Here is a 27941-nt window from a genome sequence, read left to right as displayed (position 1 = left end):
CCGTTCCAGTAGCGCGACACTGCGGCGCTCGATCGATCTTGTGTAACTCGTTTGGGTTGTTGCCTCGCGATGTATCGCTACTGGCACGATTTTACTGGAATTATGTGAACCGGGCATAATCTTTAAGTGGGTGGGGAAGGTTGGCGGAACAAATGCCCGATGCCGATGCGTTAGCACCTACAGGGCGTCGCACGCGCCAGCTCGACGCATTCACTGCCACCTGACTTCCACAGGTGCCACCGACGCACATGTGCGTTCAAAATGTATGAATAATTATGATATATGCGTCGGTGGCAGTGAATGCGTTAAGTACCTAATTTGACTACGACTTTTTAACGATCTACAAGAAAATTAGACCACGTTTACCTGTTATAGAATTACCTCTCAGGAAGGAATGCGAGTATTATGTCTAACGCTTGGAGGGCTAAGGCCGGTCCTGTGTGCTACGACGGCAGCGATATTCCGCACAAATGGCTTGTAGACGCCATACAATTTTTGCACAAACCGTTTGCGCATGCAAGTCGATGCGTGTAGTCTGGCCTAAACGCACATGCTTGCTCGTGCAAATTGGAATTTGCGCAAGCATGATTGAGCGTATAACCGGACCCTCAGGCCTCGTATTCGCACGAGAGCTAAAAACCGTTGCGTCAAACCTCTGCCTCTTCGTTTGGCGAGGCGTTGGCCCAATTTCAATCGCCCAACGTCCAGCGCAGAAAATACAACACTGCTCGGTTTCTAAAAGCGCAAACGAACGAAACCCATTCGTTAGCGCTCGTTGGGCCGGTGTGTGCACTGCTGTGTACGCGCTAGGCGCTACCAGAGTTGGTGCATGATTACACACATAGCTACATGAAGTACTGATAGCAAAAAAAGTGAATGAATGAAATGAACGAGTGAATGTAAATGTAATTAAGTAAAAGCACTTCAATATGGTATAGTTTTAATGAGTAGGTAAACATAACAAAAATGCCTTTATAAACACAAATAAAAACAAGGCAATAATACAAGCTTATTTAGTTTCACCTGTCCCGTTGTCTGTCTGTCTGTAATCAAATCTTGCAAGTTACTTAAATACTTATGTAAATTGCGTGACAATACAATAATCTAGTAATTCTAGTAATTCTTGCGGCGCATTCTTCTTGGCAATGATGGTCTTTCCGAAAGCACTGGTAGTTTAAATAAAACCGGCCAAGAGCGTGTCGGACACGCCCGAAATTGGGTTCCGTAGCCATTACGAAACAATTACGTAATAGTTTTCTAAGGAGTTCGTATTTTGTACGGAATATTCCAAGTTTAGGTACTTGTACTATTACTTATTCTGTGGTTTAGGTATATTTTATTTTATTACACCCTCGATTTTAATGAAAATTTGCACTTTAAAGTTGAATATTTCGCAAACAAAGCACTGAATCGAAAAATCGTCTTAGCAAACCCTACCTAATGGTTTTAAAAGACCTATCCAACTATACCCCACACTACAGGATTGGATGAGAAAAACAAATCACCCCCACTTTACACTAAAAAAAAATATTTTTTATTTTTTATTGTACCATTTTGTCGGCATAATTTACATATATATCCGTGCAAAATTACATCTAGCTAGTTTTCTAGCATTGATAGTCCTTGAGCAAAGCCGCGGACGGACAGAGACAGACAGACAGACATAGCGAAACTATAAGGGTTCCGTTTTTGCCGTTTTGGCTCCGGAACCCTAAAAAAGGATTAGGAAAGGACTTAAAATTTATTTAATTAAAAATAGCCATGAACACTTCGATAGGCGAGCTATCATAGGCGTGTTTGTAAATAAATAATATTTAATAAAAAATATGTCTCATCCCTTTATCAGATGGGTGAAGGTCGATCTTCCACGTCTTCCTGTACGGTTGTTGTTGTAATGGTTGTTATTTGCAATGTGATTTGCTTTCTGCGTAAACGTGATCTGTAGGGCTACTTACTACGAAATTCTAAAATTGAAGTTCGTTCGTATCGTACGTCCCTCTCACTCTCGTATGAATATTAGCGTCAGCCCGCAGCCGGACGGTGCGATACGAACGAACAGCCGAGATCAGCCGGTCGGTGAAGGTCACGCAGAGGACGCAACTGTCAAAGAAAACTTAGTTTTATCTATCTATCGGCTCGCTCGACTCGACACGGACGGATTTACATGAAATGAAAGAAAACAAAATGCAAAACATCGAGTGAAAAGAAACCCAAGCCGAGTAATTAACAGCGAAATCACGATTTACCAGCTTGTATTATCGACGAAGTGTGTGTCAATAGAGAGCAGAATTCCATGAGCGAGTGTTAACCGCGGTAAGTGTTCTGCTCTAGGTACTAACGCATTCAACAACCATTCTCGTATTTAATTTAAATCTGACAAATTTTAAAAACTACAGTATGACTTGAGACGATAGAGAGGTACGGGATACTTTTGGTTGTGGCAAATTGCATAGTTCCCATGGTATAAAATAAAAATAATCAAATTCTATGCACAAATTCGCGGGCACTCACTAGTAGGTGCCATCAGCCAAATATGTGGTCTACCACCCTAAAGTTGATAATCGTTTGCATGTCATAAAACAATAATGCCAATTTTTTTTTACCGATATAGGTACAGTCAACGCCATAAATAATCACTGTATACATACATACCTACCTTGTCGCTTTCAGTCGGTACACAATTTCGTATGGCTTTTCAAACGTGATGTGAAAATGACAAGGTACAAAAGTGATGACTTATTTATGGAGTTGACTTACATAAATCTGAAAATTGTTTCTTGTGACAAAATAGACAGACTGTATGTATCACATATACCTGTTACTTTTTTTTTAATCTAGTATTTTAACGAGGCTTTAGTACACCAAATGTGACTATGTCAGCCACATGGGGAGCGTCAGTTATATACACCACACTACAGATATTACGCTCTCCCTTGCACTGAAACCACATCTCTGGATGCAAAGGCCTGCCTACTGACCCTGTAAATCAGCATCACTTCTTCTGAAAGCGGTTGACTTAGAATTACATTTACACCTCCATTGAACAAGCCCATACCATCCAAATACCTGTCTCTGATGTCCTTATTCTGATCACATTCCAAAAGAAAATAAATAAGGTCTTCATTCTTATTAACAACAACATGATGTTAAAATGACAAGGTACAAAAGTGAGGACTTATTTATGGCGTTGACTGTACACATATATCTGAGACTATTTCTTCTGACAAAATAGACAGACTGTATGTATCACATATACCTGTTATGATTTGATATACTTAACTGAGTGGTAATGCAGGCCCAAAGTGTTAAGTTACCACTGAAAATATAAGGGTTTACATCTGGTAGGGATACCCTGATCACACACACACGATATGACTGTATAAAATAAATTAAACAATTGAATACTAACAACTATGATAAGCAGTTCAAGGCAATTTTTATTTATTTTATTGAAAAGTTTATGTAACCAATACAATTTACAAGTTGTGTTGCCCGCATGCTGATGCATTGTGTTGTGTACCCATCAGAAACACCTTACGCACAAGATAATTGTATAATGCTATGGCGTGATGGCAGCAAAGGCATAACTCTTTTGTTTTCATTTCATTACAAGTTTACAATGAAGAATGAATGTAATTGTAATTGAATTAGCTGTAGAGCATGTCAGTTGATATTGGAGCTCAGATATGGTTGGGGTTTGCCAGTCTCTTCTATTTCCTGTAAGTTGCATATGTAGTGTGAGTGTTGACTGGGAACCCAGATCCCAACTATGATGCTCTGCTGCCGACGGGCTCCGCAGGTCAGTGCCTGAATGACCCCAGCCCAAGCAGGCTGGCTTGTGGCCTGTGGCTCTAGATCTACCTTGCAGACATTTTAGAAGCATTAAATATAGACAAGCATGGGCGTTTTCAATAAAAAGTGTACCCTTTTCTTTCAAAATGTATTTAATTTTTTCATAAAAAAAACTGTGTTGCTTTTGTGACACCCTTACCGACTGAGTGTATGAAAAAAAAGTCACAAAACTGTAATTTTTTAGGATTTTTTTTAAACTAAGTATTTGAATCGATTGTGCTCTTGATTCTGAGTAGGAAAAACCATATTTTTTCCAAAATTGAAAAAAAAGAAAGGTACACTTTTTTTGTGAAAATGCCCACATATCTTTGAACTGTAAGTACAGAATATTTGTTATTAATCATTGCCACTCAATCCTTCCTCCCTCCCAAATCATAACTACTCACTGATATATTTTAAAACTAAAAATATTTGACTGTGACTCCTCCAAATCTTTGGCACTTCTGACTGTGACCTCCCTAAAGCTTGGGTCGCACGCACTGTCTGCACCTTAGTAGGCAATGTGAGATAATAATGTAGTCTAGGTAGGTCAATTTGAAACAAGAATACTATAATTATGTCCTGTTCTGCTTTGTTTGCAGCAGGGTTGCTGTTCTGTCGATTTTTGTCCCTATACTATACCTACGTACATATGTAACTGCAATGCTTTTGCATTTTTTCCTACCGTTTTTTAGTTTTAATAAATCAAATACAGAAGCCAGTCGCGTTTGCTTTGAAAATCACTTGCAATCTAAAGTGAACCTTATCACCCTAAGAACATGGTCCATCGAACCAGGACTCTTGACAGTGACGAGAAAAAATATTTGGTTCTACAATAAATAGGTGTAATTTCGGTGAAATAACGTTAAATAGATATTAAAAAGTGTTTAAATTAATGAACAATAGTGTAACGAATGTGAATTACGGCAAAAGAACTGTAAGGATCGAGACAATTTGGTGCTTTTTTACTTAAACAAAGTCGTACTTTATTCCGTGTGATCAACGAACAAAAGACAAAGTGTATCGTGAAATCATAACGATAGTGTTGCGTTAACGGCAGTGCATTAGTTAGAATAAATAGTAAGCCGCTGAGGTTTGGACAAAATTTGTTGGACAATTCCGTGTGGCGGGCGCTTGCTTACCCTACGTTAAAAAAAAAGTAAAAAGAGGCTGGAACTTTCTTATACAGACGTACTATTCTCGCTGTGTTTTAACCGTAAAAGACAAACTATTTTGCTATTGCAATGAATCAAACAGAAAAAAGTGTACTTATTCAAGAAGATAAGTTAGACAAGGTGAAAAAAGGGTATCTTAATTACAAGAAATCACCTAAGGAAAGAATTACGGTTAGTTACCTAAAAGGCAGAATGGATACATTGGAAAAGTATTGGAAGGAGTTTTCGCAAGTACATGAAACCTTAATTATATTGGTTCCAATGGATCAGCGTCAACTAAACAATTATTTTGCCGAAAACATGTTTGAAGACTTTGAGGAAACATATTACATGTACAAAGGCGAAATGATGTCCAAGTTAGAAAGTTTGGTGCCAGGAAAAAGTGAGTCTAAACCAATATCTACTTCAAACACATCTGGTAGTGAAGTTAAATTGCCACGAATTTCTCTTCAACCTTTTAATGGCAACTACACAGAATGGCAGTCCTTCCATGATTTATTTCTGGCATTGGTGCACAACAATGAGTCCTTACAAGATGTTCAAAAGCTACATTATTTAAAAGGCAGTTTAGTCGGAGAGGCGGAGGTGCTATTGCGTCAATTTTCAATCACCGCTGAAAATTATACAGAGGCTTGGTTAGTGCTGAAAAAACGCTATTCTAATAAAAGATACATAGCAAACTGTGTTTTCAAGAAATTCTTTACACAAAAGGTAATATCACAGGAATCAGCTACAGCCATAAGGCAACTATTAGACACTTCAGTGGAGTGTATGAGTGCACTAAAACAATTAGGGTTGCCTACGAATCACTGGGACGCGATTGTCAACTATTCAGTTGTATCGAAACTGGATACGAGTACCCATAAAGAGTGGGAAGAGTTAATAAGCAGAGATGAGACTGACGACTTACCTAGTTTTGATAGATTAAAATCATTTCTGGAAAATAGATTTCGCACTTTGGAGATGGTGGAACCTACAAACAAAAGCTATAAAACTGTTAAAACTAAAATGTTTCACGTTACTGCGCCGAAGGAATTGAAATGCACCTTCTGTAGCGAAGATCATTATATCTATCAGTGCAAACAGTTTTCCAAGCAGTCAATAGAAGACAGATACAATTTCGTCCAGAAAAATAATCTCTGTTTTAATTGTCTAATACCGAACCACACTGTATTCAAATGTAAACAAAGAACAACTTGTCAGATTTGCAAGAAAAGGCATCATTCGTTATTGCACCGAGATAAGAAACAAGCAAGTGAAGAAGCGCATACGTCTGGAGAAACAAATAACAACAAAGAGAAAATACAACAAACATTTGTCTCGGCGCACATGTCGAGCGTACCACAAATATTACAACCTGGTCAAAATATCCTGTTGGCGACAGCACTGGTGCACGTCATATCTGAGGCAGGGCAGTCACACGTGCTACGTGCTCTTCTGGACCAGGGTCAGAGGCTTCCTTCGTCACCGCAAGGGCGGTGGAGTTGTTAGGTTTGAGGAAAACTAAGGTCAGCGGAGTAGTCTCTGGTGTTGGTGAGGACAATCAAATGTGTATAAAACATTTGGTAAAATTACACATTAAGTCAAGGTACGATATTTCCTATTCTCTTCATGTTAATGCTTATGTATTGAAGACGTTAACCCGTAGGCTTCCAGCTAGGGAAATCAGAGGTTTTGTATGGCCTCAGGTTAACGAAGTGAATTTAGCTGATCCTACTTTTAGCATTCCTGGGAAGATTGATATACTCCTAGGCGCAGACGTTTTTGGTGACATCATAGACGCAGGTTTAATGAGAGGACCAGGCAACGTTGTTGCCCAAAAAACACACCTGGGTTGGATTTTGTCTGGAGGCACTAATTCGTCATTTACTGCTTCACAGCACATCACTAGTCTGCATGTCACACGGCAAGTAGAAGAGGATAATAACCTACTGAAAAGGTTTTGGGAAGTGGAGTCAGAGCTATACAGTAAGCAGAGCATTTGGACAAAGGAAGAAGAAAAATGCGAGGAAATATATCAGCAAACAACAACAAGGGATGAAAACGGGAGGTATGTGGTACAGCTTCCTTTAAAGATGGACATTGCAGACACCGTGAAGGTGTGCGGAAACACCAAGCAGCTAGCTGTAAGTAGACTAGAACAACTGGAAAGGAGGTTCGCCAGGAATGAGCAGTTAAAAACTGAATACACCAAAGTTATACATGAGTACTTACAGTTAAATCACATGAAGAAGGTTGAAGTAGAAGATGAATGTAATGCTATCTATCTTGCGCATCATGCTGTAATCAGGCAGGATAAAGATACGTCTAGGGTGCGTATAGTGTTCGATGCCTCGGCGCGCGGCTCAAACGGATGCTCCTTAAACGAAAGCATGATGGTAGGGCCTACAATTCAACCAGATCTGCGAAGTCTGATATTTAGATGGCGATGTCATAAAATCTGTGTTATTGGCGATATAATCAAAATGTATCGTCAAGTAAGAATGAATGACAAACACACAGATTTGCAGCGCATAGTGTGGCGTGACGTTACAACTAAAAAAATTGAGAGTTATAAATTACTCACCGTAACGTTTGGGACATCAGCAGCGCCTCATCTTGCTGTACGAACTCTTCAACGCTTGGCAGATGATGAAGAAAAGAATTACCCTCGAGGAGCAGTGGTAATTAGAAATTCTTTTTATATGGATGACCTTATGACAGGTCATGAAGATCTCAAGGAAATGAAGGCTATCTGTAAAGAAATTGACAAACTGTTGAAGTCTGGAGGTTTTGAAATGCAGAAATGGTCCAGCAACTCCGAAGAACTCCTGAAGGACCTGGCTGACAACTCGAAGACTCTGGAACCTGTAAGAGAAACGAAAGAAATTAAGTTAGATAAAGTTATAAAAATACTAGGTCTTAGTTGGGATAGAAAAAACGATACCTTTCAAGTTTCAGTTAACTTACCAGCTACCAGGATACCTGTAACAAAAAGAGTGATTTTATCTGATGTCGCTAGTCTCTTCGACCCGTTTGGATGGCTCTCACCTGTCGTGATAACTGCTAAAATTATGATTCAGAAGTTATGGCTCAGTTGTCTTGGGTGGGATGACGAATTACCCTCCGAACTCGTCAATGAGTGGATGAACTTCCGAGATGAACTTCACGAGTTGCAAATCGTTGAAATCCCTCGTTGGATAAAGATGTCATCTCTCTGCAAAGAAGTGCAGCTCCATGGGTTCTCTGACGCTTCAACTCTTGCTCTTGGTGCGGTTGTTTACATAAGAGTTGTGGACGAGCATGACGAGGTTCATGTTACGATACTAGCTTCAAAAACAAAGGTAGCCCCACTTAAACAATTAACAGTCCCGAGGTTGGAGCTCTGTGCTGCGGTCTTATTGGCAAAGCTGTTGCACGAAATTTCAGGTTTGTTGAACATACCTATGAACAGAATTTTCGCTTGGACGGATTCGATGGTGGTTTTGTCCTGGCTACAATGTCAACCCAGTCGCTGGCAGCTGTTTGTGGGTAATAGGGTGTCTGAGATTATCCAAAATATAGATAATGACAGATGGAGACACGTTGTATCTGCTGACAACCCTGCGGACCTCGCCTCAAGAGGAATTAAGGCGAGTGAACTGGCGGATAGTGAGCTCTGGTAGACCGGACCAGCATGGCTGAAGGATAAAAACAACGAAATTCCAAGACTCACATCAATACCTGACACAAAGATAGAGAGCAAGAAATCATTCCACACACTTATAAATGACATTCCCATTTGGGAGAGGTTTTCATCATTGCGAAGGATGAAAAGAGTAGTAGCACAGTGTAAGAGATTCTTAGATTATAAAAACAAAGACAAAAAAGGAGATATATTGACTGTGGCTGAATTAAATCACGTTGAAGAAAGCTGTGTGAGGTACTACCAGAAATTAATATACAATCAAGAATTTGAAGATCTGAAAAAGAAAGGAAAGGTTAGGAACAAGAGTTCTTTGATCAAATTTACACCGTATTTAGATGAAAATAATTTGCTGAGAGTTGGAGGGAGATTGAGTAAAGCAGACTTACCTGAGAACGCTAAACACCCGATTATTATTCCCAGCAAACAGCATGTAACAAAACTAATAATAGCAGATGCACATACAAAAACCTTGCATGGTACGGTTCAGCAGGTAATGACATACATACGGACCAAGTACTGGGTAATTAGTCTCAAGTCAGCAGTTCGAGATTTCAATCGAAAATGTGTCGTGTGCATTAAGAATAACGCTCTAACGAAGCAGCAACTGATGGGCCAGTTACCCACAGCAAGGGTGACTCAGCAGCGAGCCTTCTATCACAGTGGAGTTGATTTTGCTGGCCCTGTGTATTTAAGAACATCCAAGGGCCGAGGTCACAAATCCACAAAGGGTTATATATGTTTATTTGTCTGCATGTGCACACGGGCTATCCACCTGGAAGCTGTGACTGATCTTACAGCACAAGCGTTCATTGCTGCATTTCGGAGATTTGTCGCAAGAAGAGGACATTGCGCACAGCTATGGAGTGACAATGGAACTAATTTCGTCGGGGGAAATAAGGAATTAAGACTACTGTGGTCCAGGAGCAGTAATGGCGTGGCTAAAGAGATAGCTACGCTTTTAGCCAACGATGGTACGACGTGGCATTTTGTGCCTCCAAAATCAGCAAACTGGGGAGGCCTGTGGGAGAGTGGGGTCCGCTCGGCGAAGCGCCATCTGGTGAGAGTAAATGGTTCCACGAAACTAACATATGAGGAAATGTCAACGTTGCTGGCACAAGTTGAAGCGTGCCTAAATTCACGTCCTATCTGTCAATTAGATGAAACTTTAGACACACTAAACGGGTCACTAGTAGAATGACTAGATCGCAAAATGACCACATCGCTCATAGTCTACATCTCAAAATGACCGACTCGCAAAATGACTTTATCTCATGTAGTCAACATCTCATTCTGTCTGAGTCGCAAAATTACTACATCGCTGCTAGTCAACGTTTCATAATGTCAGAATCGTAAATGGCCTTCATCTCATCAAGTCCATATCTCACAATGTCCAAGTCGCAAAATTACCACATCGCTCCCGGTCATGATCTTAAAAAGTGCAAATATCATTATAGCTAAGTCATAAAATGACTAGGTCGTCGAAAGTCGGGACAGTTACGCTCAATATATTAATAATGATATATACGGGGCTTCTCAAACTACTTGTTCTTATACTCCACTTGGCCTTTTGGTCTAGACAACTATATGTAGGTATTAAAAAACGAACATTACATCCGAATTGAGAACCTCCACTTTTTTTTGAAGTCGGTTAAAACACCTGTTACTTTTAACTATTATTGTAGGTTCGTTGTCATCGCTAGGGAACACCTCTAAGGATATACATGAAATATTGTATTACACATTTCAAGTTTATTAAAATTCAAGTTTAAAAAAAAAACAGGTTTTTTTTATAAAATATTGAAGCCTCGGTATTTACAAATACGCTACCATAGGTAACTACTTTTAAATACCTACTTATTGCATATGTTACATACTCCTTGATAATGATTATTATCGAATACTAGGCCACTTAAAATAAATACTGATAATTTTAAATAAAACAAAAGAAAGATGCATCATTCGATTTTTCAATTCGTTTGTATTGTCATTTCTACTAAAACGCTTTCCTATGCTTATGCATGATGAGTACTAAAGAAATTATATCTATTTCTAATAATAAAAACAGACCTGCAGTATTATGCGACGGTTACCGCTACAATTGGGTCAAGGATAATGTTTCGGGAAACACATTTTGGCGATGTGCAAATCGCGAAGAGTGCAGTGCGTCAATCACATTGAATCCCAACCAAACTGAAGTAGTCCGAGGAAGCCTTCATAGTTGTGTGCAAAATCATCACATATTCATAAGAGACATTGTTGTTCATGCAGCGAAAAAAAAAGTTTGTGGAAATATGGCACCAGTGAAGAAAATATATGAAAAAATCATACTGAAACACGTTCAAGATGATGAGACAATTGAGATGATGCCATCTTTTGAATCAGTGCGTAATAAATTGCATAGAGCTCGAAAACGTTTTCTGGAAGTAAGTGCAGCCAAATTTCCTAAAAGCATTGATGTTGAGATACCAAACACTTTCAGAAAGAACTTTTTAGTCGCTGAGTATGAGTTGGATTCTGAAAATAAGATTTGCTTGTTTAGCACTGCCACATGCAAAATGTTTGCAATGTCAGCTAGCAGACAAAACAAAGTTTTTTTTGGAGATGGCACATTTAAGCCGGTGCCCAGTTCTTTCACCCAGCTTTTTTCGATTCACGTAGATGGGGCGAGTGATAAGAAAAACATGAATGTTTTTCCTATGCTGTACGCTTTACTACCATAAGACCCAAAACACATACGTAGCTTTATTTACATTGATACGAGATGTCTTAGAAATCGAAATAGAAATATAAATGTGACTTCGAAATGGCTCAGATGAATGCGTTCCAAGAAGTGTTCCCGCAAGGAAAGGTTACAGGATGTTATTTCCATTTTTCGAAGGCCGTCTGGAGTAAAGCAGATGCACTGCACTTTGCAAATTCTGACCAAGGAAAGCAAATTGTAAGACTGGTATGTAATTTGCCATTGTTGCCATCATCACTTATAAATGACGGCTGGAACTCGATCACTAACTATGCGATGAATTGTGAAGGAATGACTGCGTTCACACAATATTTTGAAGCTCAGTGGCTTAAAAATACGGCATTAATATCGTGTTGTAAAGAGAGACACAGGACAAATAATGCCATGGAAGCTTGGCACCGGCGTCTCTGCGTACGATTGCACTCCAAAACAACGTTGTTTGGTTTTCTGCACAAACTCAAAAATGAGTCCAGGTACCAAGATATCAGAGTCAAGGGCTTATTAACCAAGAAAGAAAATAGAAAAAAAAGGACATGATATTTGACAAAGAATACGGCAGAGAACTCAAAAAACTCGTGGGAAAGAAGACGACTACCTTGGAGTTTCTTTTAAATATTTCAAAGTTGAAATTCATGTTAAGTTTGAAGTAATAATAAATCAAATCATTTATTTCAATAATAATAAGCGACTATAAGCCGCAAAATGTCTTACGTGCGAAAAAGATGAAGTACATACTCCATCTCTTATCGCGCTGTGATTGTAGCCCAGTAGTAAAAGGTAGTATAAAAGAATTTAGTTTTTTTTTTGTCACAAGATTAAGTAACCTTGTTTATTTTAATTGTTAATTAAATAACATTATTGAAAACTGCATAATTGTTTTATTTTATATGCGAAAAATGTTTTGGTAGTAGGTATTATGACTAAATAGTAACATGACCACATTGCTTGTCTAATCTAACCAACTGTACTTAATAGGTAGCATTTTGTGACTTAGACTTTTTATGACGTAGACTTTCAGCATTATGTTTATTTTACTATGTCGTCATTATACGGATCAAGGCATTTTAGAGATGTAGTACATTTTACGACCTAGTCAAATCATTATGTAGTCATATAGCAATTCCGGTATTCTGTGATGAAGCACATTTGCGATGTAGGCGCTACGCGAAGTGGCCATTTTACGATCTAGACTTACTAAGATCCAGTTATTTAGCGATTTAGGCTTTTTGCGATGAAGCACATTTGGGATGCAGCCCTTATGCGATGTGGTCATTTTGCGATCTAATCATTCTACTAGTGACCCCACTAAACCCTCTTACGCCAGGACATTTTCTTGTGGGCGAACCTATAATTAACGTTCCCGATGTAAATTATGAAACAAAAAATATAAACTTATTAACTCGGTGGCAACTTGTACAAACACAAATGCAAGATTTTTGGAGAAAATGGCATACCGAATATTTAAATACTCTCCAACAGAAACAAAAGTGGTATAAAGTAGTGCCGTCACCCTGTATAGGAGATATTGTAATTATAAAAGAAGAAGACTTACCTCCAGCTAAGTGGTTGTTGGGAAAAATAACGACGTTGCATCCCGGACCCGATAAGTTAGTACGTGTCGTAACAGTGCAATGTAAGGGTGATCACGTTTTAAAAAGACCGCTGTCAAAATTAATATTGCTACCAAAAACGGCAGACTAGATAATTACGTCTGCAGCGTAAATACCTACTGAGTTATGGTGGGCGGTTTAGTTACATTCATTTCGTAACTTTAATAATGAAATAAAAATATGAAGCTGGCCTACTGCAGTTGTTACCTATTCAATACATAAGCACAATGTCACTGCAATGATTAATTATACTTACCTACCTAACTTTGCGCAAAATACCATTGCAGATAATCATTATACCATTAAACGTAAACCTTAATCTATTCATGCTCATTGTCATTATACAATTTACCTACTGATTGTATTGTAAACTCTTTATTGTACATAAATACACATTAAATTAACAAATGAAATAATAATGAGAAGTACAAAGGCGAACTTATCCCTTAAAGGGATCTCTTCCAGTTAACCTTCCCTAATCCTATGCAATTTACATAACTAAATAAACTTGAACAAAAAAGGGAAGCTACTTATACTTTTTATTTAAATTGTGTTATGTTATTTTGTACCTAAATAGACAATTGAGTTCATATTTTGTACTCGGTGTCTTAGAAGGTTTGTAACCTTGAAAACCGAAAATTGTGTATTTTTTATTAAAGTAATAGGTGATAGTTTTAGTTAACTTATTTGTCTTGAGTCTCGATGTTTTGTTTACATACTCGCCTGTATTCATATTGTTTGTAACTTACTTGTACAGTCATCTTAAAATAAATGACGTCTAGTTCCTAAGTTCTAATACATTTTCACAGTCATCCATAAAAACAAACCGCTACTTTATTTTACACTTCTACAGTCCATTAAAGTCAAATTTATAGAAAACAATGTTTTGTTGTTATGGCTGACATTCTGTTTAGAAAATAAGTTCATTTACTGAGTAAATAGATATAGTTAAGCATTCTCTAAGTTTTATAGTAATACCCTACATTTGTTTGGAAATATCACTTTCGCGACGGTGCAAGCAGTATTATGAAGTTGCTCGCACATAGATCGAACAAATGTAAGTAATGCAGTTTGTTGAAGGATGCTCAAGCGTCGCTTGATTTGTTTTTATTGTTGTTGTGATCAATAAGTGAAATGAGTGAATTGTTTCATGATCTTTTGACCTATTAGTGTTGACTCTGACTGGTTGCAGTGTTTGTGTCCATCATATAGCTAGGATGAATCAGTTCAAGAAACAATTCACGTAAGTTTAGTTTGGATAAGATTCTTAGATATTTAAAAACTGTTGTTTTTGGTGGGCGGAATGTTCTGTCGATTTTTGTCCCTATACTATACCTACGTACATATGTAACTGCAATGCTTTTGCATTTTTTCCTACCGTTTTTTAGTTTTAATAAATCAAATACAGAAGCCAGTCGCGTTTGCTTTGAAAATCACTTGCAATCTAAAGTGAACCTTATCACCCTAAGAACAGTTGCAGACTATTTTGTTAAGTAACTCCTGTAATGAAATCATAACTTATTCTTCAAATAAGGTATCTTTATGGTATTTATTTTGCAAATGGATCTTGCTTATCTTGTAATTTTCTCTGTGTACCTGTTTTCTGTATCGCTGACTATTTCTGGTGTACTATCAGCCAAATAAGTGGTCTATCAATTTTTAAACATGTGAATCAAATGAATATGTCGCTAAAGTCGAACTTTGAAGTTGACAGACACGTTTATTGGTATTATTGTTTTATGACTTGCAAACGATTATCAACTTTAGGGTGGTAGACCACATATTAGGCTGATAGTACAATAAAGAGTAATTGTATTGTATTGTATTGTATCTCTAAATTGAAAAGTGGTCACATCACAGCAACCTATCTATTACAATGTTTTTGAAAGACTTATTCAGTGATAGATACCCCACATCACATCACACTAAGAGGAGAAAAATAAGTTTGCTAAAAATTTCATTATTAATGCAAGCTTTTTTTGCTGACTGTTTTTTGCATTGTCATTATAACTGCATATCCATACCAAATTCAAGTCTGTAGGTACTATTAACCATTACTAACTAGGAGACGATCCTGGCTGGGCCACCAAGATGTCACTAACAGATTATTGTATTTTCACCAAATTTATATAAGTACACAAGTATAAATTTATCTTAGCTTCCAAGATTTGACCCAAACAAATAAATAAATAAACAGGGCAAGCTAAAGAAAAGCTTCTAAATAAAAAGGGAAGGGTTTTTTAACCTAGCTAGCTAGTCACTATCACCTCGGGAGCCTACGAGCCTACGCGCAGTATTGTATTACCTGTAATGCTCTGAATCCGAGTCGGCAGCCCTGATCGGCAGCGACCCGTAAAACTTAGCAGGTAAATAGAAACAAAGGTGGCTCGGTCGGCCGGGCCCGGGCTTTGTGCGGCGGCGGCGGCTCGGCGCGGGGTGAGGGGGAGGGGGGGCGGCGCGGGTATAAGGCGGCCGCGCGCGCTCGCGCCGCCGACAACATGCTGCGCCGGGACTCGCGCGACCGCGCGCCGCTGGACAAGGTGCCGCATGGGAGAGGGGGGGGGGGGGCCCGAGTCGCCGTGCATGTTTTAGACGCCGCGGTGCTTTCTCGTTTTCCCTTTAATTAAGTGATCCCGCGAAGCTTCTCATTTTCGACCAGTTCGATCCCAGGAGATAGCTAGGTGGTCGGTGGCGACTCGAGCCGCCCGCACGCAGCGTAGACGGAGCCGCTCGATGCGAACTAAAGTTTCTCTAGTTTACCGAATCGGGTTATTGCCGTTAGCGAATTATAAATCGGTGTCCGCAGAGGCAGATGGCGATCGAGCGCGGAGCGTCCGCGGAGGTGGCGCCCACGCCGGCGCCGGCGGTGCCCGCGCGGCCCGCCAGCCCGGCGCCCGTGGCGCCCGCCGCGCCCGTGCGCTTCATCACGCTCAACCACGGCGAGCACCTGGACTCCACGCTGTACCGGTGCGTGCCCCCCCCTCCTCCCCCTCCCTCTCCCCGCGGCCCGCGGCCCACCGCCCGCTGTAATAACTGGTGTCCGCGTGTGTGCAGGTTCGAGAAGGGCACGCGCGTGCAGTTCGTCCCGGGGCCCAGCCTGCTCGGCCGCAAGGTGTTCGTGTACACCAACTACGTGGTCCCCGACAGCCGTGAGTGCGCCCCGCCCCGCCCCGCCCCCGACCCCGCCCCCGCCCCCAGGCGCCCCCAGCTGAACGCGTGTCGTGTTGCAGTTGCAGAGGACGAGGCGGCGGAGGTGTCCGAGTTCGTGCGCAGCCAGTACCACCTGCTGGAGTGGCGCCGCGGCGGGGGGGAGGGCGCGGCGGGGGGCGGGGAGGAGGGCGCGCCTCTGCCGCCGGGCGCGCTGCTGCACGACACGGACCTGCACTGCGAGCTGCGGCTGGCGCGCGCCGGCGCCTTCCACTACTACTTCGTGTACGACAACGCGTGAGTACTTGAAAGAAAAGCAGCGGTTGGAGCTGGCGCGGCCAATAGCGTAGTCAGTGGTATCGGATTTTTTTGAAATAGTATTAGTCGAATCTTGTTCGTAATTTCTTATTTACCGCCCTTAAGACAATGTATTATTTGGTGTCGATGTGATGCGTCATGCGGGCAGGGAGTCCCCGGTGGGGCCGGCCGGGTCGGGCTACCTGCACGCGGCGCCGGAGCTGCGCGTGGGGCCCGGCGGCCGCCAGCGGCTGAGCGTGCCGGCCCTCGCCTGCCACACCGTGCTCGCCAAGTGCCTCGGCCCGCTGCACCGCTGGGAAGCCGTGCTGCGCGTCAGCAAGGAGGCCGGCTACAACATGATCCACTTCACGCCCATCCAGGTGAGCGAGGCCCACCCCGCGCCCGCCCCCGCCCCCGCCCCCGCTCACCGTCTCTGTCCGCCCGCAGGAGCTCGGCGGGTCGGGCTCCAGCTACAGCCTGGCGGACCAGCTGCGCCTGAACCCCGCGTTCGGCGCCGACGCGTCCTTCGCGGACGTCTCGAACCTGGTCGGCAAGCTGCGCGGCGAGTGGGGCGTCGCGTCCATCTGCGACGTGGTGCTCAACCACACGGCCAACGAGTCGCCCTGGCTGGCGGAGCACCCCGAGGCCACCTACAACTGCGGCAACTGCCCGCGGCTGCGGCCCGCCGCGCTGCTGGACGCGGCGCTGGCGCGGCTCACGAGGGACGCGGCGCGAGGCCACCTGCTGCCGCGCGGCATCCCCGACCGCGTCCACACGCCCGACCACCTCGAGGTGAGCGCTGTCCCGTCCTGCGCCACGCTCGTCCTGCACCAATCCGTGCGCTGAAGTCAAAACATAATTTTAAAACAAAATGTAAAAATTACTTTCTGGCACTGGATACAATTTAGATTTGGCATATATTTCTACTAACCTTGCGCCAATAATGAATTAATGATCCATCTGACTGAGGTAACACTAGTCACTGAGCACATTGAGCGCATTTGAGAAAGACTATGAATATTCATTAATGTTTTTTTTTCTTTGAATTGTTTTTGCAAAGAATGACGGTACCTTCACTTATCGTAAACGGCTTTGCGATGGGCCGGGCTGTGTTCCCACCCAGTCTATAATCATGAATGTTTCTTTTATTTTTGCACTGTTTTTATAGTTTATCGAGAGTTATTGTAATGCATCACAATATCATTGTTATTAATAAGAATAGTAATAATTCATTTATTCATCAGATTACATAATTGATCCAGTTTTGTTAGTACCGTTAAAATAATAAAATACTTATTGACTATGTTAGTAAGTTATACCAAACATAACAAAACAACATATTTACCGCCTAGCAGTCATGACAGCCTCATAGTGCCTCATAAAAGGGGAGTCGTACCTGGCCGCCACAGTGCTCATGATGGGGTTGGGGCTGGCCCGCACCCTGCAAAGCAGAGTGACAAGTCTTTTTCGCATTATTGCGAAGAAGTCGTCAGTACGAGCCAGTGCAAACATGCCCGAAGCACTGCAGAATCGGGGCAGCCCCAACAGCATCCTGAAGCCATTATTATACTGAACGCGCTGGGTACTGATGGTCCCCAGCGTGTAACTAGTCCAAAGGCTGCACGTGTAAAACACCTGACAATAAGCTTTAAATAGTGATACTTTCACTTGCTCACTACAGCGTGCAAACCTTCGAACCAGCATGTTGCATCGGACCGCCATCGCCCTACGTTCCCGCTCAATATCCTTTTGATCCTTAAGGTCGTCGGCAACATAGTGTCCGAGATATTTAAAATGATATACCCGCTTTAACTCGCTGTTATCCAATTTAATAACGGGTACGCGCTCGGGTAATTTACCGCCGGCGGTCTTAAACACCAATAGTTCTGAAATTAATTAATTAATTATTGAGTTATTGAAATTAATGTAAATATTACGCTACAATCCTGGTTTGACTTGTTGAGGTTTAACTGTTTCGAAGATGGTTAAACTGATCGAGTGTTGCCATTATTTCCGGTTGCGAACTTCCTTCCGCTGGCGTTCGTGTCGTCATAGTGTGTTGTATGGTTTTATATCTTTTAGTTTTTAAATGGGTCCCACCGAAAAACAGCGTTGCGGCTTGCCGTAACAGTATGCTGAGTGGGGTCCACTTTATACTATTCGATGTTATTATTATCATTTTTTCTCTCCGTCTAATGTATTTTTATGTGTATCGAATATGTGTAAATAAATGTTTCTCTCTCTCTCTCTCTCACTGACCGTGTCCGCACTCCGCAGGCCGTGCGGCACTACCTGGCGACGGCGGTGCTGCCCGAGCTGCGGCTGCACGAGCTGTTCACGTGCGACGTGCCCGACCTGCTGCAGCAGTTCTACAACATGGCGCGCAACAAGTGGGTTCCGCCCGTCCCCGCCCCGCCCCGCCTCACCCCCGCTGACGCGCCGCCTGTTGCAGGGTGCCGCCGGTGCAGTCTGCGGGCGCGGCCGGTGATGCAGGCGAGCTGTCGCTGCGGCCGGACCCGCTGTGGCGGCGCCTGCGCGCCAGCGTCGACATGGAGCGCGCGCTGCAGCTCTACAACGTGTACCACGCCGACTGCTACGACGAGGAGACGCGCCTCAAGCGCTGCTGCGACCACCTGCGCCGCCGCCTCGAACACCTCAACGCGGCCGCCCGGGACGACCTGGACGGACACCTGCGCGCCGCCGTCGACAACTGCGTCGCCGGCATGAGGTGCGCCCCCCGCCCCGACCCTCCCGCTCAAGCGAACCGAACCACGACTGACGCGAATCGGGCACCGTCTGTTTCAGATACTTCCGGCTGCAGGAGGACGGGCCCAAGATAGAGGAGGTCAGCGAGAAGAATCCGCTGGTGCCCCGGTGAGTCCCGGTGATCGGACGCGGGGAGCCGGGATTGTAGGTCGGACCGAGACTGAGCGGCGTGTTGCAGGTACTTCACGGGGTGCGGCTCGGCGGCGACGGCGGCGGACGCGGAGCGGCTCGTGTACGGCGAGGACGGCCGCTTCGTGATGGCGCACAACGGCTGGGTCATGGACGCCGACCCGCTGCTGGACTTCGCGGCCGCCGGCCACGTCTACCTGCGCCGCGAGCTCATCGCCTGGGGCGACAGCGTCAAGCTGAGGTGCGTGTCGCCCCCCGCCCCCCCGCCCCCGCCGCCCCCCACTCACCGCGCTGTCTGCCCGCCCGCAGGTACGGCGCGCGGCCCGAGGACAGCCCGTGGCTGTGGGCGCACATGCGCGAGTACGTGGAGCTGACGGCCGAGCTGTTCGACGGGCTGCGCCTGGACAACTGCCACTCGACGCCGCTGCACGTGAGTGAGCGCGCCCCGCGCCGCCCGCGCCGCCCCCGCCGCCCCGCTCTCACCGACTGACGCCCCCCCCCCGCCCCCCGCAGGTGGCCGAGTACCTGATGGACTGCGCGCGCAACATCAAGCCGGACCTGTTCGTGGCGGCCGAGCTGTTCACCAACTCCGACAGCGTCGACAACATCTTCGTCAACCGGCTCGGCATCTCCGCGCTCATTCGTGGTCCGTACTCTGAACACGCGTTTTCACTAGGGGACGTTTTGTCCCACGACCTTGGCTCCCGACGGCACGAAATTTGCGCGTCCCGCGCGATGTCGCCCGACAGTCGCTTGCGACATTGACTGGCTCGCCAACCGCCAGCGTCGACACGCGGTATGTCGAAAGACAAAGTCGCAGACTTCTACGTGAATATCGGGCGACTTGCCTCCGCGACATGTCCCCTAGTGAAAACGAGGCTTAAGATAGCTTCTCGTATGAATTCAGCCGGCTGCTTTATGTGGCCTTCGTCCGAGCTGTGACTCACTTTAAGGTCTCTACCTACAGATTACACCGTATCAAGCCGTGACCGTAATAGGACCGTTTCTGACCGAATGTCAAACGGTTCCATGACACGCGACGACGTGTCTCATACTTTTCGATACAAAGAATATACATATTTTTGGCTGGCACGTTGCTATTACGATCATGATAATATGATACAGTGTAACGTTACCTTTAACCGACATTGGCGAAAGCAAAACGACGATGGTCATACCATAGTAAAATAGAACAAGTATGCATTAACTGCCTACTCCGGCGCGGACGCTTATACAGCCGTAACAGACGATCGAACGGTCCGGCGGACCGAGAGGGACGCAGCCATCTGTTAGAATGGGATATCCATACCACCACCTTACAGACAGTTGTGTCCCTCTCGGTCCGCCGGACCGTTCAATCGTCTGTTACAGCTATTAGGGTTGTCGATGTCTATTTTTAACCCCCGACGCAAAAAGAGGGGTGTTATAAGTTTGACCGCTATGTGTGTCTGTGTGTCTGTCTGTGGCACCGTAGCTCTTAAACGGGTAGACCAATTTCAATGCGGTTTTTTTTTATTTGAAAGCAGGTTTTCTAGCGATGGTTCTTAGATATGTTATATCAGAATCGGTTCAGCCGTTTCAAGATCATCAGCTCTTTTGTTCGCTGTGGTAGGAATCTTAGACGCATACCTAATGGGTATTTACTTTACTTTCAAACATATTTGGAACCTAAAATTTGAAACACCCATGTATGCTATATAACTATGCAAGATTATGGAATTCTCGGCCTGATGCTGCAGCCAGGATATCCAGAACACTAGTAGGTACACTCTATAACCACTCCAAAACCATAGCAGAAATATCGTATTTGGATTCTTTTCGATCAGTATTTGATTCTACATACAATGCAATGGTGGCAGCAGGATAAGCTGATGCTGCAGCCAGGATATCCAACATACTAGTACACTCTGTAAAAAATAATAGCAGATATGTCGTGTTTGATCCCTTTTGATCAGTATTTGATTCTATGAAATGATTCTATTCAATGCAATGGCGGCAACACGATGAGCTGATTCTGCAGCCAGGATATCCAATACACTTTAAAAAAAATATACCAAAGTTTAAAAATACGACATAAAAAAACTTAAAATTTAAAACCTTCGACAAAAAAACGCCAGCAAAAATTAAAAAAACGGCCGAAAACAAACGCCGACATAAAGATGCCGCTAAAAAAGAACTAAAAAGTAAAAAATAATTATGCACTACCTAGCTGTTGCCCGCGACTTCATCTGCGAAGAATTCGTTTATCCCATCCCGCGGGGACTATGCTGATTTCCCGCAAAATAAGCATTAGTTAATTTAGTATAAGCTCTCCGGTGGCGAATGCACTAGTCCCAGAACGCACTATTAGTCAATACACTCTAATTTCGAAAGCCCGTCTACTCATAAGAAACTAGGCCCAAAACACCATATTTCCAAAAAGGCTCGTTCTCGATTTACACGAGAACCATTACCTACCTAGTAATGTTTTTGCTATCTAAGCGTCGTCGGTGTCGAGGGACCGCTAAAGTTAATACTTTAAAAAATACAACATATGTACCTACTTTAGTTTCCTGTTAACCTTAGCGGTCCCCCGACACCGACAACGCTTAGATAACAAAAATATTACTAGGTACTTTTACTAAAGGTAGAAGGGAGCTTAAAAACGAATACGGGGTTTTGGATGTTGCAAAACTTGCAAATCAAGTTTACCCATTTTATTTTAGTTATAGATTTTTTTGCAGTTACCTACATTGAAAATGTTTAAAATTGGGCAAATTAGTTAGTATTATAGGTATTGTACAATTTTGATGCATAGGTAATGCCAATCACCACTTACCTACGTTAGTCATTATTTTTTTATTGCGATACGTTTAATTTCAATGAAGTGGTTAAAAATAAAATAAAAATATAGGCTTTTATAAGTTTTGAAAACTTGTGTTTTTAAGACGAGACGGAGGTTTTTTAGTGTACCATTATTTTAAAAACCAAGCCACTTTCCTGAATTTTTTATTTTGAGATACCGGACGGGTTCGGGCCCGTTCGTCGCATGAACCGTTTGTCGCGGTTTGCCCTGATTGCAGAGGCGCAGTCGGCGTGGGACGCGCGCGAGCAGGGCCGGCTGCTGCACCGGTACGGCGGGCGGGCCGTGGGCGCGTTCCTGCCGCTGGCGCGCGAGGCGGCGGCCGGGGCGGGTGGCGCCCGCCCTGCTCATGGACCTCACGCACGACAACCCCAGCCCGCTGGAGCGGCGCTCGCTGCACGACGCGCTGCCCACGGCCGCGCTGGTCGCCATGGCCTGCGCCGCCAGCGGCTCCACGCGCGGCCTCGACGAGCTGGTGCCTCACGCGGTGCACGTGGTGGACGAGGCGCGGTGGTACGCGGCGTGGGGCGGGGCGGCGCGCCCCCGCGCCCCCCCCTGCTCGAGGCGCGCGCCGAGCTGAACGCGCTGCACGCGGCGCTGGCGCGGACGGCTACGACGAGGTGTACGTGGACCAGATGGCGGAGGACGTGGTGGCGGTGACGCGGCACGCGCCGCGCACGCGCCGCTCGGTGCTGCTGGTGGCGCGCACGGCCTTCCGCGCGCCCGACGCCGCGCGCCCGCCCCCCGCCCGCCCCGCTGCGCTTCGAGGGCGACCTCGAGGAGATCCTCTTCGAGATGGAGATGGAGCACAGGTCTGGACTAGCTCTTAGGAAGCGGTCTCCGTTATTTGTCTCTCGCTCTTTGCGATCCCGTTCGATCCGGTACACGTCCTACCGCCTTGCGACTGCGCGACGTGGCCATGTTTACGACACCGGATCACCGGAAACGCATGCGGGGTGTTCGGCACGTGGACCGACTAATTTTTTTGGGATATTATTGAAGCTATTTGCTATCTTTTCACTCTTTGAACCTTGGGTCTTAAGAGTCACGGTTTTGGAATAGTAGGTAGATTGTACGACGAGAGCATAAAACGAGCCATTTTACCCAAAGACGTTCATTCATATAGCCACCCGAGCCGGTACGGCGAGGGTGGATAGACACGTCGAGGGAAAAATGGACAGTTTTACACTCTACTTTTCACTTCGATGGCGAGGAAATAAAATAGTAACAGTAAAAACAATTGTTCACTCACTACGTAAATTTTATTTTTCATCCATTATTATATAATTATATTTGTTTTAGTTTTAGTGATTTATTTGGATTGATTTGATTGATTTTTAATTTTATATAAAAAAAATGTATTAAGAAAATATAAAGAAACTTCTTTGTTTGTGGCTGTTGACACCTAATTAGTGCATAAAAAGTCATTTTATGTCGCCTAGATCCAGCATAAACACCAACTTTACGAGCATGAGAAGTGAAAATATTATTTTTTAAATGTTGTTTCACAGATTTCCCGAAATCCCACCTATAAACGTTCGTTACTGATTTATTAATGTACTAGCCGTTACCCGCGACTCCACCCGCGTTGAATTCGGTTATCGCTATCCCGCGGGAACTATGTAATTTTCCGGGATAAAAACTATTTTATGTCCTTCCCCTTTTTAGTGTAAATAATCATAGATGCAATAGTTTAATGTCAACTGCTACTCACCTTTTAGAAAAGACAGCTTTTTCCGATGCAGAGAAGTTCATTATTGAGGAGTCCTGGTGCTTCACCACCCATTCCATTTCACCATATGCATTACGAGGAGCATAAGTAAATTGCTTAGTAACTGTGTTAAAGTAATTGAAATTCAACTCGTGACATAGTTGTTATTGAGTAGTAACTCCGATGGTCAACTGTGGTCTTCATCATCAGTTCCACTTCACCAAATGATGATTTTTAAAAGCAAATGCACGAGTTACTACTAAATATATCAAAATGACCATGGGCGTGATGGGCGTGATGGGCGTCCCTACAACATTCGTGATTCGGTCTGTTCGATCGTACCGTGACGGTCGATACCTATTGTCGTGGCAGGGGCGGCGAGCCGTACGCGCGGGACCCCACCTACATCAACGGCGTGACGGAGTGGGCGGCGGCGGTGCGGCGGCGCGTGCCGCTGGCGGCGTCGCGGCTGCTGGCGGGCGCCCGGCGGGACGGCGCCCACACCGAGCTCGGCTGGCGCGCGCTGCCGCCCGGCGCCGTGCTGGCGCTGCGCGTGGCGCCGCGCGCCGAACACCGCGCCGCGCTCGACGCGATACACGCCGCGCTCGCGCCGACGCCGGACGCGCTCGGGCTGGCCGGCGCGCTGGCGCCGCTGGACCTGGCCGACCTGAACGCTCTGCTGTACCGGTGCGAGGCGGAGGAGCGCGCCGCCGCCGGCACCGGCGTCTACGAGGTGCCCGGCCACGGGCCGCTGCCGTACGCCGGCCTGCAGGGCGCGCTCTCGCTGCTGGACGAGCTGCGCGCGCGCGGCGACCTCGGGCACGCGCTCTGCGACAACCTGCGCGCCGGCGACTGGCTGCCCGACTACACCTGGGGCCGGCTGCGCGCGCCGCGCCTGCTGCCCGTGGGCCGCCGCCTGCGCGACCTGCTGGCGCCGCTCAAGGACCTGCCGCGCTATCTGGTGCCGGCCTACGCGGAGGCGCTGCTGCGCGCCGCGCACGGGGCCGCCACGCGCGCCGCGCTGCAGCGCCTGGCGCCCGCCTGCCGCGCCGGCGCCCTGCCGCGCGCGCTGGCGCTCTGCAGCGTGCAGCTGACGGGCGCCGCGCCGGGCGCCGCGCTGCCGCCGCCGCACGAGCGCGCGCCGACGCTGTCCGCCGGCCTGCCGCACTTCGCGGCCGGCTACATGCGGTGCTGGGGCGCGACACGTTCGTGGCGCTGCGCGGCGCGTTCCTGCTGACGGGCCGCGCGTCCGACGCGCGCGCGCACCTGCTGGGCTTCGCGGGCTGCCTGCGCCACGGGCTCATCCCCAACCTGCTGGACGGCGGCCGCAACGCGCGCTACAACTGCCGCGACGCCGTCTGGTGGTGGCTGAACGCCATCAAGCAGGTGAGCCCGGCGCCGCCCGCCCGCCCCGCGCCCCCGCCCCGCCCCGCCCCGCTGACACGCCCCGCCCGCCTGTTGCAGTACGTGGAGGAGGTGCCCTCGGGCGCGGCGCTGCTGCGTGAGCCGGTGTCGCGGCTGTTCCCGAAGGACGACAGCGAGCCCGCGCCGCCCGGCGCCGCCGACCAGCCGCTGCACGACGTGATGCAGGAGGCGCTCGAGGTGCACTTCCAGGTGAGCGCCCGCCCGCGCGCCCCGCGCCCCCGCGCCCCCCGCGCCCCCCGCCACTGACGCGCGCTCGCTCCCCGCAGGGCCTGGTGTTCCGCGAGCGCAACGCGGGCCGGCAGATCGACGCGCACATGTCGGACAAGGGCTTCACCGTGCAGATCGGCGTCGACCCGGAGACCGGGTTCCCGTTCGGCGGCAACGAGGCCAACTGCGGCACCTGGATGGACAAGATGGGCTCCTCCGAGAGGGCCGGCACGCGCGGCCGCCCCGCCACGCCGCGCGACGGCAGCGCCGTGGAGCTGGTCGCGCTGGCGCACAGCGTCACGGGCTGGCTGGCGCGCGCGCACGGCGCCGGCGCCTACCCGCACGCCGGCGTGGCGCGCCGCCACCCCGACGGCGCGCTGACCAGCTGGAGCTGGGCGCAGTGGGCCGGCCGCATCGAGGCGCACTTCGAGCGCTACTTCTGGGTGCCGGGCGCGCCCTCCGCCGGCGACCTGCGGCCCGACCTGGTGCACCGGCGCGCCATCTACAAGGACTGCCACGGCTCCTCGCAGCCCTGGGCCGACTACCAGCCGCGCTGCAACGCGGCCGTCGCGATGGCCGTCTCGCCCGCGCTGTTCGACGCGCGCCACGCCTGGCTGGCGCTGGACCACACGGAGCGGCTGCTGCTGGGCCCGCTCGGCCTCAAGACGCTGGACCCGCACGACTGGGCCTACCGCCCCGCCTACGACAACTCCGACGACTCCGACGACCCGAGCGTCGCGCACGGCTTCAACTACCACCAGGGCCCGAGTGGGTCGGGCCGCCCGGCTCCTCCCTGCGCGCGCGGCTCGCCTTCGCGCACGACGCCGGCCGCTGGGCGCGCACGCTGGCCGCCGTCACCGCCGCGCTGGCCGCGCCCGCCGCCGAGCTGCAAGCCTCGCCCTGGCGCGGCCTGCCCGAGCTGACCGGGCCCGGCGGCGCGTTCTGCCGCGACTCGTGCCGCACGCAGGCCTGGAGCAGCGCCACGCTGCTGGAGGCGCTGCTGGACCTCGAGGCCGCCGCGCGCGCGCGCCCGCTGCCGCCCGACTGACGCCGCCCGCGCCGCCTGCGCCACGCCGCCCCCGCCCCCGCCCCCCCCCCGGCCCGCGGCAAGAGCGCATCTACAGCGTGCCCTACGAGCCGGCGGCGCCGCGCCGCTTGCGCGCAGTGCGCCGGCTGCTGCGCGGCGCGCGTCGCCCCCCCGCCGCCGCCGTCTACAACGAGCTGGCGGCGGGGGGCGGCGCGCTCGCCACCGTCGTGTACAGCGACCGCTACTTCCGGTACGGGCTGCCGCTGCGGCGCGACGCGTGCGCGGCGCACCGCATGCCGCGCGCGCCCTCGCCGCGCCGCCCGCGCGCCGGCCTGCTGCTGGGCGCGCCGCCCCCGCCGCCGCGCGCGCCCGCCCGCCTGCGGCCGCAGACCCGCGCGCGCCGCGACCTGCCCGCCGCGCTGCCCGACGCCGCCGCCGACCAGTACCCGGCGCGCGCGCTCCCGCTCGACTACCGCCAGTCGCGGCGCGGCGTGCCGCCTCCGCCCCCGCTCCCCGTGACGGGGCGCGGCACGGCGGCGGCGGGCGGCGCGTTGGCGCGGCTGCGGCGGTCGCTGTCGCTGCGCTCGCGCTCGAGCTTGTCGTCAGCGCCGCGGCCGGCGTTCGCGCTGGAGGACGGGGCCGAGGGCGGCGCGGCGGCCGCGGGCCCCCCGGAGGCGGCGGGCGAGCTGGCCGAGCCGCGCGCCGCGGCCGAGGGCGGCCCGAGCGGCTGCAGCGCAAGGTGCTCAACACCGAGCGGTACAACAACGGCGCGCGCGTGCCGCTGCTGCGCGCGCTGGCCGGGGGCGGGGCGGGGGCGGCGGCGGGGGCGGGCGGGGCCGGGCAGCGCGCGGCGGTGCGGGCGCTGCTGGGCGGCAGCGCGCTGTTCTACTCGCTGGCGCTCATCGCGTTCTACTTCCTGAGCCTGGCGTGAGACGCGCGGCGTGAGACCGCATCGGCTCCGAGTGCATATTTTATTTTATGTTATAGTCGTCCTAATAATTTCGAGTGCCATATTTTACTTTAAGGCGGCTCCGCCCGCTAGTGCCTTTTTGTCGATTTACTTTAACAAATAAATAATATTTTTATAAAAATCCATTTTTCAGGCACCCTTGCAGTGCTCAACACATTTATTTATTTATTGATAAAACATTCAAGTACATGACATTACAGTAACGACCAATTCATCATGAATGGTGAAAGATTATTGTTTTAACGGATAAACAGTAACAAGTAACAAACAAATTATATTGGAACAGTAGAACATCTATCGTCCATCGCCTGTCGCCTCCCAGCAGTCAGTACCTCAAGCATTCAGTCCCGACCGGCGCTGGCGCCCATCGCCATTCGCCGCGCAAACAACTCGCACT

General features: G+C 48.0%; 2 protein-coding genes across 2 annotated transcripts; both read left to right on the top strand.

Moving 5' to 3' along the window:
- The first annotated feature begins 1881 nt into the window (after nucleotides 1-1881).
- LOC141433054 (glycogen debranching enzyme) lies at nucleotides 1882-26633 on the top strand. The gene is given in 22 exon segments (XM_074094873.1): nucleotides 1882-2313; nucleotides 15830-15990; nucleotides 16078-16172; nucleotides 16254-16467; nucleotides 16637-16847; nucleotides 16915-17259; nucleotides 18745-18857; nucleotides 18920-19195; nucleotides 19273-19341; nucleotides 19412-19603; nucleotides 19672-19792; nucleotides 19876-20008; nucleotides 22425-22513; nucleotides 22515-22733; nucleotides 22736-22805; nucleotides 22808-22920; nucleotides 22922-23016; nucleotides 24288-25111; nucleotides 25114-25301; nucleotides 25380-25529; nucleotides 25607-26303; nucleotides 26306-26633. Coding segments are annotated over 21 exon segments (4659 nt in total). The 5' UTR covers nucleotides 1882-2313; nucleotides 15830-15835; the 3' UTR covers nucleotides 26596-26633.
- LOC141433645 (uncharacterized) lies at nucleotides 9857-12533 on the top strand. The gene is made up of 2 exons (XM_074095748.1): nucleotides 9857-11384; nucleotides 11456-12533. The coding sequence occupies exons 1-2, from the start codon at nucleotides 10692-10694 to the stop codon at nucleotides 11948-11950; spliced, it is 1188 nt and encodes a 395-aa protein (XP_073951849.1). The 5' UTR covers nucleotides 9857-10691; the 3' UTR covers nucleotides 11951-12533.
- Nucleotides 26634-27941: the final 1308 nt, after the last annotated feature.

This window comes from Choristoneura fumiferana, chromosome 12 (genome assembly GCF_025370935.1).
Source record: "Choristoneura fumiferana chromosome 12, NRCan_CFum_1, whole genome shotgun sequence".
NCBI lineage: Eukaryota > Metazoa > Arthropoda > Insecta > Lepidoptera > Tortricidae > Choristoneura > Choristoneura fumiferana.
The sequence above is the reverse complement of the archived record's forward strand: the minus strand, read 5'-3'. Positions and strand labels throughout refer to the sequence as shown.

Bases quoted from the DNA above. Each gene is read 5' to 3' on its own strand.
- LOC141433645 (XM_074095748.1), top strand. From the start codon at position 10,692: ATGATGAGTACTAAAGAAATTATATCTATTTCTAATAATAAAAACAGA. The intron at 11,385-11,455 runs CTACCATAAGAC...AAATCGAAATAG, and splicing joins TTCCTATGCTGTACGCTTTA to AAATATAAATGTGACTTCGA.